Here is an 18,083-nt window from a genome sequence, read left to right as displayed (position 1 = left end):
AGGAGGGGGTCCAGGTGCTGGGGTGAGGCTTGGCGCGGGGTCTGGATGGGGGTCCGGGAGGTGAGGTTCTGCAGCGTGGAGCTAGGCGGGGTCCGGATGGAGGAGGCTCGGCGGGTGGAGTGCGGGGGGTGGGCACCGGGGGGGGCAGCTCCTCGCACAGTGCCCCCTCCCCCGCGGGGCAGGAAGCCAGGGAGGGGTGCGGAGCTGCCTGCAGCTGGCAGTGGGGGAGGTCCCGGGGGTGGGTCTGACCCGGCCCGGCCGGGAGCAGCCCGCCCAGGGGAAGAGGAAGTCCCGGACTCCCGTCTCCCCACAACCCAGCCGGGACCAGCAGCTGGAGCCCAGCGCAGGTAGGAGCCGCGGCCCCCGGGGCGCCCCCAGCCCTGCCCCGCTGCCGCTGGGGCCGGGGCCGGGGCCGGGTCACAGCCCGCGGGCGGAGGCTGGGATGAGGGAGCCTGGCAGGGCCTGGCTCCACGTGCTGCTGCCGCCACTTCCGGCTCGCCCGGGCTCGGGGGCTCGCGTGTCCCTCCCCTGAGCCCCCCTGGAGCGGAGTGACCGAAGCTGCGGGGCTGGGGCACAGCTGGGCTCCGGCACATCCCAGGCAGGGGGTCCCCCCGTGCCCGTGGGGCTGGCTGGGCATTGGGGTCACGGAGCTTGGCTCAGGTGGGGAGATCGCCCTCCCCCCATCTCTAAAACCGAGGGGCTGGGAGTCAGGCCCCCTCCCAGGGCCGCCGCTAGAGCGGCCCTGGGTCAGAGACTCTGGAACAAGTTGTATAGTGGGGGGGGCTGAGAGCCACTGAACCACACTGTGACCCGCGTATATAATGGAAACCACTTCAAGCGGGGGGGCGGGCGGCAGCACCCCAAGTTCCAGCACCTATGCCCTGGGTCCATCCCAGCGGGAGCGTGTAGTCTGGCCCAGCCTGGGGCCTGCAGTAGCCACAGCTGGTGGTTGGTCAGAGCTAGGGTGACCAGACAGCAAAGGTGAAATCGGGACAGGGGGTGGGGGGTAATAGGAGCCTATATAAGAAAGACCCAAGAATCGGGACATCTGGTCACCCTAGTCAGAGCTGTGATGCCCCCTCCCCTCCTGGGGCGGCTGGGGCCCCTTGAGCTGGGGGCACTGGGAACACCACAACGAGAACCCAAGTCAAGTCTTCGCGGGGGGGCGCGTGTCCCTCTCTGGACCAGGCTGAGTCTGAGCTGAGCACAGCACAGTGCTGCAGCACCATGGCGCCTGCCTACGCCCTGTTCCTGTCACATCCATGCACCCCTCGGGGGTTAGTATATTCATCTGTGTGTGCCTGCCCCACTGTGGCAGGGCAGGGCTGTGACCCCAGTGACGGGGGTGCTGAGGCTCGGTGACTATGGGCTTGTCTACATGGGGATGCTGATGGCTGGAGCTATTGCAGAATAGTGGCCCCCACCCCTGCGGTGCTCTGTTCTGGAGCGAACGTCACTTGATTCTGGGTAATGGTTGCGTTTCCAAAGCAGAGCGACTGTGAGCAGAGACCTGCGGGGAGCCATTCCCCACTAGCTGTTGCTGTCAGTTTCCTGGGTCAGAGCAGGGACTGGAACCCGTGGCCCAGGTGAGCACGCTACCCAGCGGGGTGGCCTGCTGCTGCTGCTCCCTTGCTAGGCGGGCCCGTGTCCTTGCCCCATAATGCCTGGTTACAGTGAGTGCAGTGCGACGCAGGACAAGCCGCGCTCTTGCGCGGTTGGGATGCTGCCTCCCTGTGGAGTCAATGGGGCAGGGCATATTCCAGACAGGGGCTGGCATGCAGGTGCGGTTGAAAAGGGGCCATACAAGGCTTGTGCCCAGGATAGCTGGCTCCCGTGTGCTCTGACCATACCACAGGAGTCGCAGGGAACGTCTCCGCTGTCACTAGGGTGACCAGACAGCAAGTGTGAAAAATCGGGACGGGAGTGGGGGGTAATACGAGCCTATATAAGAAAAAGACCCCAAAATCGGGACTATCCCTAGAAAATCGGGACATCTGGTCACCCTAACTGTCACGGATTGATAGCATGGTGCTACGCCCCCAGTTTTGGAACAATCTCTAGGAGGAACCCTTCAGTTTGTCCAACCCCCAAGGGGGTTCAATCTTACTGCATGGGGTAGGTCTCACTGCCTCCTTCCGGTTAACCTCTGGGGCTCCAGCACTCGTGTTTCACAGCATGAGCTTTTCCTGGCGAGTCCAGCTGAACGGGACTCCTGGGAGAGGCTAGGCCACTCTCCAGGGACTAACGCACCTCAGCCAGTGTTTGCAGTGACACACGCAGCGCTGGCAAACCAGGCAGATTTATTAGTCACCTGTTACACAGCATGGGGTGGCCTTAGGTCAGCAGAGAAAACTGAAGGTTAAAGCATCGACCGTTCTGGTCAGCCAGAGCCCGGCCAAGCTGGAACAAAGGCTGGACACATGCACAACTAGGTCAATGCAAGGCCGCCCACTTCAGCCTAACTTTGTAGCATAGACCAGGTCTCTTAGCCTGTCCTGAGAGCAAACAGCCCTTCCCCCACCCCCTGGGTAACAATATGAAATCTGGGGGAAACTGAGGCACGCATGGGCTTCGTTAAAAATATTACAGAAAATTCCCACTTTGTCACATACCTTGCAGATGGAGGGGTGGTTCCTAGCTCGGGTAGAGGTTCCTGCACTGGTGTGGACAGCTACTCATGAATTACATCTCCAGTGGCAGTGTAGACAGGCCCGCAGAGAGCTCCATTTATGAGCCGCTCTAATTGTATCCTTGGGGCTGTTGCCAGGTTCTGTGGGTCCCCGAATCCAGCTGTGCCTGGCTCTGGAAGGGACGGACGTTGGCTTGGACATGCTAACATCTCCATGTACAGTGTTATCCCGGGCTAGCAGTGCATGCTGGGAGTGTGGGCTGCTCCATGGGGTAATGGTCCTCTTGCCAGCCTTGGAGACAGTGTCATGGGGAGGTGATGGAAGGAGCCAGCTTGGAGGGAACAGTCGGTGGCGCTGGCTACCTGTCTGTGAGGCTGGGGGCGCTGGCTGTGGTTGGGCTGGCTGCAGCGCGGGTGCCCCATAGAGGCAGAAGGAGAGACGAGAGGGCCTCCCTGCGTGGGAGTGGCACGGGCTAGGGAGAGACAGCCTGAACGTCTCAGGCTGGGCACGCAAGACTGGCGGCAGCTTCAGAAACACGGGCCTTTCTGCCCCAGCGCAGCCGTGTCCCCTGGGCTGGGGATCCCACTGGACTCCTGTTTGCAGTGGGCAGTAGCCGGTGATGCCTCAAGGTGGGCTGGGTGTGGTTCAGCATCAGGGCGGCCGCTTGACCTCGCTCCCGGTACGCCCGGGACCCTGTGCAGGGAGTGGGACTTTCTCCAAGAGGCCTCTTGTGTTTCCCTGCTTTCAGCTGGAGTGTTGGCATGACCCTATTGCAGTGAGCTGGGCCCAGCCTGAGGTCTGGATCCTCTCCTCCCCCTGCCCTAAGAGCTGCTGCAGGGCCCCGGCTGCCCTCCCATTGCAAAGGGGCGTGGAGGGTGCTCTGGATCTCTTTGTGCTTCCATTTGATCCTCTTCTCCCGAAATCGCTCGCCTGGTGGCAAGGGCATCATGTGCCCTTCCCCACCCCTTGTTGGGCCATGCGGGTCTGGCTGGGTCAGCCCCAAAGGTGAGCGGCACGGCCAGCCCTGACTCAGGCGCGGCTGAAGCTGAGCTGGTCTGGGGTGGAGGGGGATGGTGCTACTGGAAACTATTTTGCAACCTCTGAGGTCAAAAAAGTCCAGGGTGACTCAGCCGAGCTGCTGCTGGGTGTCTCGTGGGCAGAGCTGCGGATCCTTGTTCCCTGGGTGGGTCCCTTACGCCGCGTGCCCCCCGCAGCTGCAAGGCCGTCCCTGAGGTGAGCGGCTGGCCGGTATGGCTGCCGAGGTGCCAGCTTGATAGATGGCTGGAGCTCGGGGTGACTGTCTGGGTGCCGGGCCGGGTTGTCGGGGAGCTGTTGTCTGAGCCACAATTGCCTCCTCCCAGCTGAAGCGGGGGCTCCCGGCCGTGTCCACTCCTTCTCCAGAGCTGTTGGGAGTGCCCTGGCCCTGCCGCCTGTCTCTGCCGGCTCCAGCTCCTGCCCCCAGCAGGAGCCCCTTCCTCTCCTCCTTGCCAGGTGAGGAGTCCGTCCCCACGCCTGGGCTGCTTGCTACAGCGTGGCTTCTGGTGCCCCTCGCATCCAAGGGGAGTGGGAGGGGGTGGGATTGGGTCTCTGTGCTCCTGCCCTCGCCGCCAGGTGACTGACTCTCCTTTTCCCCCGGCAGTGCCATGGGCTCCATGTTCCGCAGCGAGGAGGTCTGCCTGGCCCAGCTCTTCCTGCAGTCGGCCTCGGCCTACGCCTGCGTCAGCGAGCTGGGCGAGAGGGGGCTCGTGGAGTTCAGAGACGTATGTGCAGGGCAGGACGTGGTGCTCTCCTGGGGGGAGCAGAGGGGCGGGGTCCCTGGCTGGGGTGGGGCAAGGTGGCTGCGGGGGGTTGGTTGGGACGTCTCATCTGCTATAGGGGAAGAGTCAGGGTCCCAGAGCGGGAGAGGAAGGGGGCATGGGGTAGCCAGGATGTCTGGTGCCTATGGGGGGCAGTGGGAGTTGGGGTTCGTCACTGGGGCGCTGTTGGGGGAGGGTAGGGGAAGTCAGGGTCCCTGACTGGGGAGGTGTCCAGGTGGCTGGTCCCAATAGGGGCAGGAATCGGGGTCCCTGACTGAGGGGTTGGGACTGTTGGGACGGCTGGCCCCACCCTAGCCGCCCGGAGTCAGGGCCCCATGCAGGGTGGGCTGCAGCTGGGCTCTGATGTGCTGTCTCTGCTCCCCCAGCTCAACCCCAATGTCAACGCCTTCCAGCGGCGCTTCGTGGGCGAGGTGCGGCGTTGTGAGGACATGGAGAAAACCTTCAGTGAGTGTCAAGCCACTCAGGGGGAGGGGGCTCCTTCTGGGGGACATGGAGGCTTGGTGGAAAGTCTAGGACATTGGGGTCACCATGGGGTGAGGGGAAGGGAGGGGAAGCTCTGGAGTGGTGGAGAGCCTGTGTTGGGAGGGAAGAGTGTCTCCTCTTTGGGCAGGTGGGAACCAGGAGGTCTCTCTGGGGTGGCAGGGGCTGCGCATGGGGATGGGAGCCTGGAGTGGTGGGATGGAGGGGGTCTGGGGTGGCAGAGGCCCAGTGGTATGGGGTTAAGTTAGTTAAGTCAGAGCAGACTGTGAAGAGTTACAAAGGGATCTCACAAAACTGGGTAACTGGGCAACAAAATGGCAGCTGAAATTCACTGTTGGTAAATGCAAAGTAATGCACAGTGGAAAACATAATCCCAGCTATACATATACAATGATGGGATGTAAATTAGCTGTTACCACACAAGAAAGAGATCTTGTTATCATGGTGGATAGTTCTCTGAAAACATCCACTCCATGTGCGGCGGCCGCCAGAAAAGCGGACAGAACGTTGGGAATCATTAGGAAAGGGATAGATAATAAGACAGAAAAGATTATGTTGCCTCTGTATAAATCCATGGTACGCCCACACCTTGAGTACTGAGTGCAGATGTGGTCGCCCCATCTCAAAAAAAGATATATTGGAATTGGAAAAGGTTCAGAAAAGGGCAACAACAATGATGAGGGGTCTGGAACAGCTTCCGTATGTGGAGAGATTAATAAATTGGGACTTTTCATCTTGGAAAAGAGACAACTAAGGGGGGATATGACAGAGGCCTATCACATCATGAATTGTGTGGAGAAAGTAACTAAGGAAGTGTTATTTACTACTTCACATCTCATAAGAACCAAGGGTCACCCAATGAAATTAACAGGCAGAAGGTTTAAAACAAAGGGAAGTATTTCTTCACCCTGTGGGACTCGCTGCCGGGGGATGTTGTGAAGGCCAAAAATATAACTGGATTAAAAAAAGAACTAGATAAGTTCATGGAGGATAGGCCTACCAATGGCTGTTAGCCCAGATGGTCAGAGACACAACCCTGTGCTCTGGGGAGAGGAGGGTCTCCAGATGGGTACCTGATGGGGGCAGGCTGTGCACGGGCAGTGGTGATGGATGCTGTGTCCCTGCTGCACAGCGTTCCTGCACCAGGAGCTGCGGAAGGCAGGGCTGGCACTGGGGCCCTGCCCTGAAAGCCCCCCAGCCCCTCTGCCCCGTGATGCCCTGCACATCCAGGAGCAGTCCGAGCAGCTGGCCCAGGAGCTGCGCGAAGTGAGCCGCAACCGAGAGTCGCTGGGGGGGCGCCTGCGGGAGCTGCAGGAGTATGTGCATGTCCTGCGCGAGGGGCAGCGCTTCACCGGCCAGCTGGTGAGTCCTCGTGCGGGGCCAGAGCAGTGGCCTTGGGGTTGAGGAGGGGGCTGGAGGGAGCAGAGGAGGGGCAGAGCAGAGAGGCCTGGGGGGCAGGGAGGGGATCATTGGAGTATGGGGTCCTGGGGCTGGGAGGGTGTGATGGGGTCCCTGGGGTGTAACCTGGACTGGGGGGCTGCTGAGCCCTGTTCCACCAACTTGGGGATTCTGTCTCACACTGTGATGCTGATGTCAAGCTCCGAACCTTGGCTAGGCACTGCACTTACACAGACATCCACAGGCAGAGACACGCCCAGCTGAGTTACATGAATGATCTCCCAGCCGCTCATGATCTCCCACCCAGTTCCCCCCAGCTCCAGCCCTACATTCCAGGACTGTTCAAGGCCCTCTTGGGCCGTGCAAGTTCATTAAGTAGTTCATCACTCCCTCTATGTGGAGTGGACACACAGGGGTAGGCAACCTATGGCACACGTGCCGAAGGCGGCACGCGAGCTGATTTTCAGTGGCACTCACACTGCCTGGGTCCTGGCCACTGGTCTGGGGGGCTCTGCATTTTAATTTAATTTTAAATGAAGCTTCTTAAGCATTTTAAAAACCTTATTTACTTTACATACAACAATAGTTTAGTTATATATTATAGACTTATAGAAAGAGACCTTCTAAAAACGTTAAAATGTATTACTGGCACGCAACACCTTAAATCAGAGTGAATAAATGAAGGCTCAGCACACCACTTCTGAAAGGTTGCCGACCCCTGCACTAACCTTTGTAACCTGAGCTGAGATTTCCTAAGCACTTCAACCAAAGCACACTGCGTTAGGTAAAATATAAAACAGATTTATTAACTACAGAAAGATCGATTTTAAGTGACTATAAGTAGCAGGCACAGAGATCAAAGTTGGTTACTTAAGAAATAAAAATAAAATAAATTTGCAATCTAAGTTCTACAAACTAAACAGGATTTGAATCAAGCAGTGTCTCACCCTGACCAATGGCACAATCAGGTTACAGATCCTCAATGCACAGGCTGGGACTCTTTTCCAGCCTGGGACCACCCTCCCCAGTTCAAAGTCTTTGTCCTCCAGACGTTTCCCCTCTCAACTCAAGTCAACACCTGGAAGAAAGAGGCCAAGTGATGATGTCACTGTCTCTCTTTTACAGCTTCTTCCAGCTTGCTGGAAAGATCTTTGCTGTGACATGGGGATCAGGTAGTCCCCATTGGTCAAGCGGTCTCCATTGCATACATGCTCTCTCTGAGAAGTCTCTGGGATGGCTGTTGGGAGAGTGGATTCCCTTAATGGGCCATCAGCACATCTGGCTGATCCTTTGTTGCAATTGAAAGATTGGCTGGGGGCATCTCCCCTCACAACTATTTCAGTAATACATGTAGCAATGCTTCATAACTTCACATACAATGAGAGCATAGACAATTAGATGGTATTTATGTTCAACAGATCAAGGTTTTTAAAATAATATCTCATAAGACATACTATATACAAAACTTATCATAATTATGACAGTAGAAAATATGGTAGTTCCAGGGTGCTACTTTGAGGTATAGAGGGGCAGAATGGAAGGGAATCTGGGAGGCAGAGAGGGGATGGGTGGAGTGGAGGTGTCCTAGAGGTTGGGGGGCAGGGAGGGGTGGAGTGGGTCACCCCCAGGGCTGGGCACTGGTGTGTGTGGGGAGGCCTTTGGTGTGGGGGCCAATGGTGGATTCCTGGGGAAGAACGGAGAGGTTGCCAGGCAAGGAGGGGGGCACCGGTTGCCGGGGGAAGGAGGGGGCCCCATTAGGCTGGGCAGCTCCCCTGACGGTCTCTCTCCTGTGTGGCAGACATCACTGGGCTCCCCCGCCCGGCCCCGCGCCCTCTCGGACCAGGAGCCCCTGCTCAACCCATCCACGGCACCGCGACTCGATGTCAAAGTCAAGTGAGTTGGTTCCAGAGCGGGCGGGATGGGTTACAGATGGGGCAGCAGCCATGAGGCAGGCCCCTCCTGGGACACTGGGCAGAAGCTGTGGGGCAGGCCTCATGTGGGACAACGTGAGGGTGTGGGGGGGGAAGCGGGGCTGTGCCTGGGACATGGCGGGTTCTGTGGTGATGCCGTGGCGCCCTTGGGTGCTATGGGGCTGTTCTGCCCTGGGATGCCAGCGCCCCCCCTTGACTCTTGCTTCTCTCCCCTCCCCCAGCTTTGTGGCAGGCGTGATCCACCCGTGGCGGGTGACCTCCTTTGAGCGGCTGCTGTGGCGCGCCTGCCGCGGGTACCTCATCGCCAACTTTGTGGAGATGGCGGAGCCCATGGAGGACCCAGCCACGGTGAGTGCGGGGCGGGAAGGGGGGTTGCAGGAAGGGTGGTTGGAGCAGGTCTGGGTGTCTGTGAGGGGGGCAGGCCTGGAGGGGACGTGGGTGGATCTGAGTGGGGTGGGGCTGGGGGGGTTTCTCTGGAGCCTGGGAGCTTGGGGCGGGGTGGTTTGTAGGCACCCCTGTGCTGTGCTGAGGTTCATGGGTAATGTGCTCCCCCCACAGGGTGAGAGCATCACCTGGGTTATCTTCCTCATTTCCTACTGGGGGGAGCAGATCGGACAGAAAATCCGCAAGATCTCGGACTGGTGAGTGCTGGCCCCCACCTGCCCTGTCTCCTCGCCATCTCTCTCTGCCTGTCCACTCCCCTAGCAATTCCTGCCCCAAGCGCCGGCGCTCCATATGCCTGCTGCTGCCGTGTGGGGGGTCCCGGTGCCACACCGGAGCCGCTCTTGTTCCAGTCTGGGGAGCTAGGAGTCCGGGGGAGTGTCTTGCGGGCAGCCCCTCCCCTGCAGCCTGGTGTGACAGTTCCCTGGGGGGAGTGGGAGAAGAGTGCTAGGGCCCCCTCCAGCTGGCTGGCCTGACTCCTTTTGCCCATAGGAGGCGCAGGATTGATGGTAGTCGTTTGTGCCTCCCCCCCGAAACCTCTCCCTCCCCCGCCCCCAGCTGTCCAGTTTCTCCCCCACACAACTCAGCCCTCCCTCTCCGCCAACATGCCCCCCGCTCACCTGTGCGTGTCTCTCCCAGTTTCCACTGCCACGTGTACCCCTACGCCGACAGGGAGGCCGACCGGCTGGAGGTGCTGAGTGGGCTGCTCACCCAGATCAACGACCTCAACACGGTGAGATGGAGGACCTGTGTGTGGGGGCCCCGGGGACACTCCCTGGTCAACGACCTCACTGCAGTGAGATGCGGGGGCTGCAGGGAGACCCCGGGGACACTCCCTGGTCAACGACCTCACTGCAGTGAGATGGGGGAGGTTGCGGGGGCGGGGGGGGGCGAGGACAGTCCCGCTCAACGACCTCCAGCGTTACGAGTCCCAGGCTGTAAGGGAGGTGGGCAGCAGTTGAGGCCCCTACCAGGGTGGAGAGGAAACACTGGGCTGGGGGGCCCCAGCTGTGCTGGAATATTGGGGGGGTTGGTGTCTGCCCCTGTGAACCTCCCTCCCCCCGGCAGGTGCTGGGGGAGACGGAGCAGTACCTGTCCCAGGTGCTGCAGAAGGTGGTGCTGATGCTGCCGGCCTGGCGCGTGAAGGTGCAGAAGATGAAGGCCATCTACCTCATCCTCAACCAGTGCAGCTTCAACGTCATCGAGAAGTGCCTCATCGCCGAGGTGTGGTGCCCCGTGCGTGACCTGCCACAGGTGCAGGAGGCCTTGCGCCACGGATCGGTACGTGCCTCTGCCCACCCCCGCACCCCCCATGCTACAGATTGGTAAATATCTCCCCGGGTTCGTATGTGCCTCTGCCTGCCCCCATGCCATGGATTGGTACGTGTCCCCGCCTCCCCATCAATTGGTATGTGCCTTCACCCATCCCGTCCCCACACCATGGATTGGTACATGCCGCCTGCCCCTGGATCGGTAAGTGCCTCTGCCCCCATGCCACTTATTGGTACATCCACGCCCCGATCAGTACGTGCCTCCACCCCCTCCTCCCCCCGAGCCAGTCCATGTTCTCCCCCCTCCACGGATTGTTAGGTGTTTCCCCTGCCCACCCCCTCCTACTATGCCACACTTCCCTCCATGCCCTGCCCTCCTCCGGCTGCACCCCAGGCCAAGCCAGCCCCTGCCTGCTCCCCAGCTGGCAGTGAGGGGGGGTGGATTGGTGTTGCCTCGAGGCTCCCTGGTCCCAGGCCCGCCTTCCCTTGCAGCACAAGAGTGGCTCGGGGGTGGAGTCGTTCGTGCACCAGATTCCCAGTTCTGAGAGCCCTCCCACCCTCATCCGCACCAACAAGTTCACCGCCGGCTTCCAGAGCATCGTCGACGCCTATGGGGTCGCTAGTTACCAGGAGGTGAACCCAGGTAAGGGACCCCCGGGGCCACCCTCCCACCACCCCGCCCTCGGGTTGGATCAGAGCCAGCATCCCCTACAGGGGAAAAGCCCCATGACCCATTCCCCACGCTCTGAGCCAGCCAGTCCCCTGCCCTGGGGCCATATCGGAGCCAGCGCCTCCTAGAGGGAAAAGACCCCCTTTCCCATTCCCAGCCCCCCTGAGCCAGCCAGTCCCCGCCCTGGGGCCAGATCGGAGCCAGCGCCCCCTAGAGGGAAAAGACCCCCTGTCCCATTCCCAGCCCCCCTGAGCCAGCCAGTCCCTGCCCTGGGGCCAGATCGGAGCCAGCGCCCCCTAGAGGGAAAAGACCCCCTGTCCCATTCCCAGCCCCCCTGAGCCAGCCAGTCCCTGCCCTGGGGCCAGATCGGAGCCAGCGCCCCCTAGAGGGAAAAGACCCCCTGTCCCATTCCCAGCCCCCCTGAGCCAGCCAGTCCCCGCCCTGGGGACAGATCAGAGCTGGCACCCCCAAGAGGGGAAAAACCCTCTGTCTGGGCTGTGGCAGGGTGGTCTGGGCCTGTGTGGGGGGTGAGGGGCCCATGTGGGGTGGGGGGACCTCTCTGACATGCTCCCTGCCCCCACAGCGCCCTACACCATCATCACCTTCCCCTTCCTGTTTGCTGTCATGTTCGGGGACGTGGGCCATGGGCTGCTGATGTTCCTCTTTGCCCTCTGGATGGTGCTGGCCGAGAGCAGCCCCCGCCTGAGGGAAGCACGCAACGAGGTGAGCGAGGGGGGGAACTGCTGGGGGGGTGGAGGGGCTGGGGGAGGGCTGGGCTGTTACGGAGCTGTGCCTCCATCTGTCTGTCTGTCCCCAGATCTGGCAGACGTTCTTTGAGGGGCGCTACCTGATTCTGCTCATGGGGGCCTTCTCCGTCTACACCGGCTTCATCTACAACGAGTGCTTCAGCAAGGCCACCGCCATCTTCCCCTCTGCCTGGAGTGTGGCCACCATGGTCAACCACTCCAACTGGAGGTGGGCACTGCCCCCCCGCGGGACCCCCACCTGCTCCCCTGCTCCCCCCCCACGGGACCCCCACCTGGTACCCTGCTCCCCCCTGCGGGACCCCCGCCTACTCCCCTGCTCCCCTTCTCCCCCCGGTGGGACCCCCGCCTGGTACTCTGCTACCCGCCTACTCCCCTGCTCCCCTTCTCCCCCCGGTGGGACCCCCACCTGTAGGATCCCCGCTTGCTCCCCTGCCTGGTACCCAGCTCTCCCTGCAGGACCCCACCTGCTACCACCCCATGGGATCGCCACCTGGTACCCTGCCCCCATCTGCTATTCCCCATGGGGTCCCTCTTCTCACACCCCTGCCTGCTCCCCCACCTGGTACCCTGTTGTCCATGCCCCGGGACCCCCCGCCTGCTCTCCTGCTTGGTACCCTGCTCACTACCCCCCAAGGGACCCCTGCCTGCTTCCCCACCTGGCTGCTGCTCACCCCCCAGGACCCTGACTGCTACCCCAGCCCCTACCTGCTACCCCCCACGGGATCCCTCTTCTCACATACCAGCCTGCTCCCCTGCCCCCATACCCGTTACCCACCTGTGGGATCCCCCTCCCTTCTATCCCATTCCTGACTCCGCACACCCACGTGGCCCCTCCCTGCCACCTGCCCGGCATGCTCCCCTGCGTCAGCGCTGCCTCCCCACGTACTGCCCCACCTGCAGATCCGTATGTGCCCCCAACTCTGCCCAGCCCCTCCCCCCGGCACTGACACCCCCCTGTCCCCACAGCTCCGACTACTTAGCCAGCCACGCCTTCCTCACCCTGGACCCCAACGTCACTGGAGTCTTCAAGGGGCCCTACCCCTTCGGGATCGACCCGGTGAGTAGGGAGGGATGGGGGGACTTGTTGGCCAATTGTCTCCCCCCCCACACACACACCTCTGCTCTGCTCCCCCCACTGGGAGCTGTGTGCCCACCCTGGCTCAGATGCCTCCTCTCATCTGGCTGCAGGTCTGGAGCCTGGCCAACAACCACCTGAACTTCCTGAACTCCTTCAAGATGAAGATGTCAGTGATTCTGGGCATCATCCACATGAGCTTCGGGGTGCTGCTCGGTGTCTTCAACCACCTGTGAGTCGCCGCTGCCTGGGAAGCTGCCGACGCCCACCCCCGCTGCCCATCTGTGCCTCCTCGCTTCGGCCTGGCAGGCCATGTGCCCCAGAGCAGAGGGCTACAGAGCCTGGTGCATCCCCCACTCTGGCCTCACCCTTTCCTTGTGCCCAGGGATCTGCATCTGTGGGAAATCCTGGCCCCGGTGGGGGGGAGAATATTGGCCAAGGATTGGCACCCGAGCCTGGTGCCCTGCCTGCCGACAGCCCCTCACTGGGATGGAGACCCCTCGCCCTCAAGCCTTCCCTGCCCTGGGGCGTGGCCCCAGCCCCTCAGGCAGTCAGTGGCGCTGCTCTGAACTGGCCTGGCACCGGTGCCACGTGTCTCCCTGTGCAGGGGCGGCTCCCTGGGGCTGGCATCGGGGCCAGTGCCCAGTGCAGATGGGGCTTGTTCTAGCCCCTTAGGGCTTTGTGAGGTGTGAGCTGGCTGTGCTGCCAGGCTGTGGAGGAAGCCTGCCAGGGCTGCTCTGGGCCTCCTGCTGCCAGGAAGGGATGTGCCCCCAACTCTGCTGCGCTGCCTGACTCCCCTGCCCAGTCCCCCAGGGCACACCCTGAACCCCTGGCAGCCCAGAGCCAGCCATCCTCGGCACTGGGATCCTGCCTGTCAGGATTGCTGCTCTCAGCTCCAGCCAGGGCAGCAGTGCAGGGCCCCAGGCCACCTCGCAAGGGTTGCTGCTCCCTCCATGGGGGCGGGCAGCCCGGCTATACAGAGCCTGGGCCAACTCCCCTCTCACTGGCACACAGGCACTTCAGGAAGTGGTACCAGGTGGCACTGGTCTTCCTGCCCGAGGCGCTCTTCCTGCTGGCACTCTTCGGCTACCTCGTCTTCATGATCTTCTACAAGTGGATCATGTTCAGTGCTGTCAACTCCCTGCTGGCACCCAGCATCCTCATCCACTTCATCGACATGTTCCTGTTCACCGAGAACCCCGAGAACCACCCACTGTATCCAGGACAGGTAACCCCGACAACGTTTGCTGTGCCCGGGATTGGTAACCCGCACAGGTAACCCCGACAACCCCTCTACTGGGACGGGTCACCCCGACAACTGCTTGCTGCCTGGGTCAGGTAACCGCAACACAACCTGCTGTGCCCAGGTCAGGTAACCCTGACAACCGCCCGCTGTGCCTGGGACAGGTAACCCGCACAGGTAACGCCGACAACCACCAGCTGGCCCAGGATGGGGAATCCTGATGGCTGCTCCCTGCTCTGCCCGGGATGGGGAACCCCCACACCAGGCCAGCATCTGCAGCTGCTTTCCACTGCCCCACCCAGTCCAGTTCCCACCTGCTTCCCAGATCAGACCAAAAGGCCCATCACTCCTGGCCCAGCCCTGCTCTCTGACCAGCCCCCAGGCTGGTGTGGTGGGACCCAACCTCTGGATCTCATGTGCTGCTCACCCCCTGGGGCTGCTCCAGGTCTGCCACCCGTCCTGGGCACACAGGCAGCACAGCCCGGCCAGCTGGGCCTCGGAACCAGCTCCTCAGCTGGCTGTGGGCGCCTTGCGCGTCTCCGTTAGCCCTTCGGGGCCGAGGGACATGGGCCGAGGCGTGTGCTGAACCGGCCGTTTGACTCTGGACAAAGCACGAGAGCTACAGAGCTTTGCACAGAAACCGTCATGCCTGAGGCCCCGGGTCCAATCTTCCCCCCGTGGGCCCTGGGGCTGGGCAGCCCCTCCACAGCCAGGGCCCCCTGCCCAGAGCAGCAGCCACGTGATTCGAGGGGGGAGTGCAGCTCGGTGCGGAGAGTGGGGTGTGCTTGGGGCCGGGCGGAGCCAAGGGCCTGGATTGCTCTGTGCCAGCGTCTCTGCCGGAGGCATCGGACTGGGTGCCAAGAATGGCTGTGCTGGTCCCCTAAGGAGGGCGGCACGCTCCAGCAGAGGGGTTGCAACACAAAGGGGAGCCCCTGGAACAACATGGGGTTCACTGCCTGATGCGTCCAAATCCCCTGCCTGTCACAGGGCCCATCCATCCCCCCCGTCAGCGCAGCTCACACCAACAGGCCCCTCCGGCCTGGTATCCCTCCCCCCACCCCCACTAGCCTGGTAATCTCCCACTTTGCACCATGCCCATGCTGGATCGGACCGACGGCCCCCCTAACTTGGTACCCCCCCACCCGTGTTGGCTCAGCCCATGTCGGAGGTGGGGGTGCTGCTCTCATGACCCTCTCCCCCGCTCCCCACTGCAGGTGACGGTGCAGATCGTCCTGGTCGTCCTGGCTCTGGCCTCTGTGCCTGTCCTGCTCCTGGGCACGCCCGTGTACCTGTGGTGCCAGCACCGCCGCAGGGGGCACCCTCATCTCGGGGTAAGGGGCTGGGTGGCGGCTCTGGAGGGCTGGGCTGGCGGCAGGGTTGTGGGGCTCTGTGGGACCTCTCCAAAGGGAGCTGCAGGTGCCGTGGGGAGGGCCGGGGGCTGTGACCTGTGGGGTGTGTCCCCCACCTTTCATGTCTGACGTGTGGCTCTGGGCTCTACACAGCTGGGCCCACCTGGGGACGCTGGGGAGCGCCAGCCGCTGCTGAGCTCGCAGGAGCCGGGGAACTCGGTGAACGTGATGGAGGCCGACGTGCAGCGTGGTGGGCACGGCCCTGAGGCTGAGGTGAGATCCCTGTGGCACTGTGATGGCTGCCGAGAGGGACGGGTTTAACGCCACTGGGTGCCGGGACACCTGCCAGTCCCACTCAGCATGGGGGAGCCCCACAGCAGCTCTGGCCCCGACCACTTTCCAATCTGTGGGCCGGAAATGTCGCTGCACTGAGAAGGGGCGGGGCCATTCAGAGGGGTGGGGCTTGACAAGCTGCTGCCCATCCCCCCCAGCATGGCGCACAGTGGCCCCGGAGTGGAAGGACGGGGCCCTGCAGTGGGCAGGAGCCCCCGAAGCTATGAGCGTCAGGGATGGGATTAGCCCCCCCCCCCCCAGTCTTCTCTCTCAGCAGTGCCCTCACCAGCGCTCTGGGTGGGCACAGGGGTGGGAATGGGCGCTGCTGGGTGGCCGGGCTCCCATGTAGCCTGTGATCTGTGGGCTGACCCCCTCCAGCACTGCGAGATCCAGCCCCAGCTGGGGAGCTCCAGATGGTATGAGTCTGCCTGGACCCACGGCCTGCGGATGGGCCTGGGGTCAGCTCAGCGTGCCAAGGCTGGGGGAGAGTGGCTGGGCATGGTGTCCTGCTCCCCCCGCGCGGTGCTGCCCTCCGCCCCGCAGCCGGGCATGGTGCCGTGGCTCAGTGCTGCCATTCACCCCGTTCCACTGCCTTGGTGTCTCCCGCAGTTTGAATTCTCTGACGTCTTCATGCACCAGGCCATCCACACCATCGAGTACTGCCTGGGCTGCATCTCCAACACGGCCTCCTACCTGCGCCTGTGGGCGCTCAGCCTGGCCCATGCACGTGAGTTGCGGGTGGGGTGGGGTCTCACAGCCTCCTACCTGTGCTCAGCCTGGTCCACACATGCTTTGTGGCCCCTCATGCAGACCCCTGGAGGGAAGGGGAGGAGGTTATGGGTGGCTGTGGGGGTGGGAGGGAAGCCTGTGAGGGGCAGGGCGGGGGTAGGTGCAGGGAGGGAGGCGTGGGGCGGGAGGAGGCCTGTGGGGGCAGGTGACGAGGCGGGGTGGGTGGCGAGGCGGGGTGGGAGGGTGGGGAAGGGGCGTGGGAGGGAGGCCTGTGGGGGCAGGTGACGAGATGGGGTGGGTGGCGAGGCGAGGCGGGGTGGGAGGGGTGGGGGAAGGGGGGCGTGGGAGGGAGGCCTGTGGGGGCAGGGTAGGGTTGGGTGCAGGGGCGGGTCATGTGGGGGAAGGGGGGCGTGCCCAGCTCTGACCCCCCCAGTGCCCCTGCAGAGCTGTCGGAGGTGCTCTGGACCATGGTGATGCGGAACGGCTTCCTGCTGCACATCTACGCGGGCGGGGCGCTGCTGGTGCCCGTCTTCGCCTTCTTCGCCGTGCTGACGGTGGCCATCCTGCTGGTGATGGAGGGGCTGTCGGCTTTCCTGCACGCCCTGCGCCTGCACTGGTGAGCCCCCGGCCCGTACTCCCAGCGGGGGCAGGGGGGAGCTGCCCTGGACTTGGGGGTGTGGGGGACGGGGGTCAGTGGTGGGGCAGCCCCTGGGATGGGGGAGGCCCTGGGTCAGTTTTGGGGGGTGATGTCTGCGCTGACCCCTTTTCCCCCCTCCCGTGTTGTTTGCAGGGTGGAATTCCAGAACAAGTTCTACGTGGGCGCCGGGTACAAGCTGAGCCCCTTTGCCTTCCCCGCCGACAGCTGGGAATAGGGCCAGCCCGGCCCCTTGGCACCAGGTGCCCCCCACCACCCTCACCTCAAAGGGATGGTGCCCCCTCCCGCCCTGTCCCGGGGCAGGGGGCTCCCTTTGGGTTTGCACCTTCTACCCTGGCTGCTGCTCTCCTCCCCCCACAAGCCTGGCGCTGTTTTCCCTCCCTCCCCCTGCCCCTCCCCCTCCCCTTTGGTCTGGTGCTGTCATCCGCTGCCTGCCGGAGCCTGGTGCTCCCTGCCTTGGCACAGGTTACTTCTGTCCTGTCTTTTGTACAATTAAAGAGTGAAACAGCCCCGTCCCTGTCGGTGTGCAACGGGAAACCACCGGGCCTCTGGTGGCGCTCACGGGGCCTGGCCAGCTGAGCTCCCGGCTCAGGAGCGTGAACCTACCCTGCCCTCTGCCTGGGCAGCTCTCCCAGCATGTCTCACTCGAGGGGCACCTTGCACAGCCCCCGCAGGAGTGGCGCTGCAGTTACTCTACACTGGCACCAGCTGGCGCTGTCTCCCCTTGCTAAACTGGTCCAGCACCCCTGGGTGTGGATCATGTGCCAGGCCTGCTGGGGCCAAGGTTCCGTTGCACCCTGGTCAGCACTGGCTGGGAGGGAGGGAGGTGCTGAAGGCAGCTCCTGCCTGGGTGGGAGGGGGGCAGGATCTGACCAGCCATGTGCTCTGGGAACTGCCCTGTGTCCTGGGCATGAGCTGTGGCTCCCGTTCCCAGGGGCAGTGCTCAGGGCTCCCCCCCACGCCAAAGGCTCGTGCAGGGAAGTTTAATGGCCACAAGCTGGGGAGATTTGTGTGGCAGCTCATGGCCCAAAGTGAGAGCCTCGTGGCCTGGGGGGGCAGCCCTGTAGCAGCCGAGAGGGAGGGGAGGGGAGCCATGTAGCCTCACCCCCAGCAGCTGGGTAGGTTAGGGGGAGCCCAGCCTGGCCAGGGCTACTGTGAGCGAGGCAGCCAGGAGGGCTCCTAGGGAGACTCTCAGGCTGGAGCCTGCCTCTGTCACTCTGTGGCTGGGGCTCGCCATGGGGGTGTGCCCGAGCCAGGCTGGCCCCCGCAAGCAGCCAGGGGGCCAGCCTGGCTA

General features: G+C 62.8%; 1 protein-coding gene across 3 annotated transcripts; it reads left to right on the top strand.

The window, feature by feature from the left end:
- Positions 1–200: 200 nt before the first annotated feature.
- On the top strand, positions 201–18,049 carry TCIRG1 (T cell immune regulator 1, ATPase H+ transporting V0 subunit a3). Of its 3 annotated transcripts, none has more exons than XM_039538046.1 (20): positions 201–347; positions 4,270–4,390; positions 4,813–4,891; positions 6,060–6,289; positions 8,124–8,218; positions 8,478–8,604; positions 8,815–8,897; positions 9,337–9,430; positions 9,766–9,978; positions 10,461–10,611; positions 11,222–11,361; positions 11,456–11,613; positions 12,372–12,462; positions 12,594–12,712; positions 13,495–13,708; positions 14,938–15,054; positions 15,226–15,345; positions 16,015–16,132; positions 16,579–16,750; positions 16,925–18,048. In XM_039538046.1, exons 2-20 carry the CDS (start codon positions 4,274–4,276, stop codon positions 17,004–17,006), a joined length of 2,520 nt encoding a protein of 839 aa, XP_039393980.1. In that variant the 5' UTR covers positions 201–347; positions 4,270–4,273; the 3' UTR covers positions 17,007–18,048. The 3 variants fall into 3 exon arrangements, with proteins under 3 accessions (XP_039393980.1, XP_039393982.1, XP_039393981.1); XM_039538048.1 differs by lacking the exon at positions 201–347 and adding an exon at positions 3,843–3,863 and having other exon boundaries at positions 16,925–18,049; XM_039538047.1 differs by lacking the exon at positions 201–347 and adding an exon at positions 3,927–4,121 and having other exon boundaries at positions 16,925–18,049.
- The last annotated feature ends 34 nt before the right edge of the window (positions 18,050–18,083 follow it).

Source organism: Mauremys reevesii, linkage group 4, assembly GCF_016161935.1.
Source record: "Mauremys reevesii isolate NIE-2019 linkage group 4, ASM1616193v1, whole genome shotgun sequence".
NCBI classification, from domain to species: domain Eukaryota; kingdom Metazoa; phylum Chordata; order Testudines; family Geoemydidae; genus Mauremys; species Mauremys reevesii.
Note: the sequence above shows the minus strand (reverse complement) of the source record. Positions and strands in the feature narration are given on the sequence as shown.

Excerpts from the sequence above, each read along its gene's own strand:
- TCIRG1 (XM_039538048.1), top strand. The coding sequence starts at position 4,274 with ATGGGCTCCATGTTCCGCAGCGAGGAGGTCTGCCTGGCCCAGCTCTTC. Across the intron at positions 6,290-8,123 it reads AGCGCTTCACCGGCCAGCTG|ACATCACTGGGCTCCCCCGC; the intron begins GTGAGTCCTCGT and ends CCTGTGTGGCAG. Across the intron at positions 13,709-14,937 it reads ACCCACTGTATCCAGGACAG|GTGACGGTGCAGATCGTCCT; the intron begins GTAACCCCGACA and ends TCCCCACTGCAG.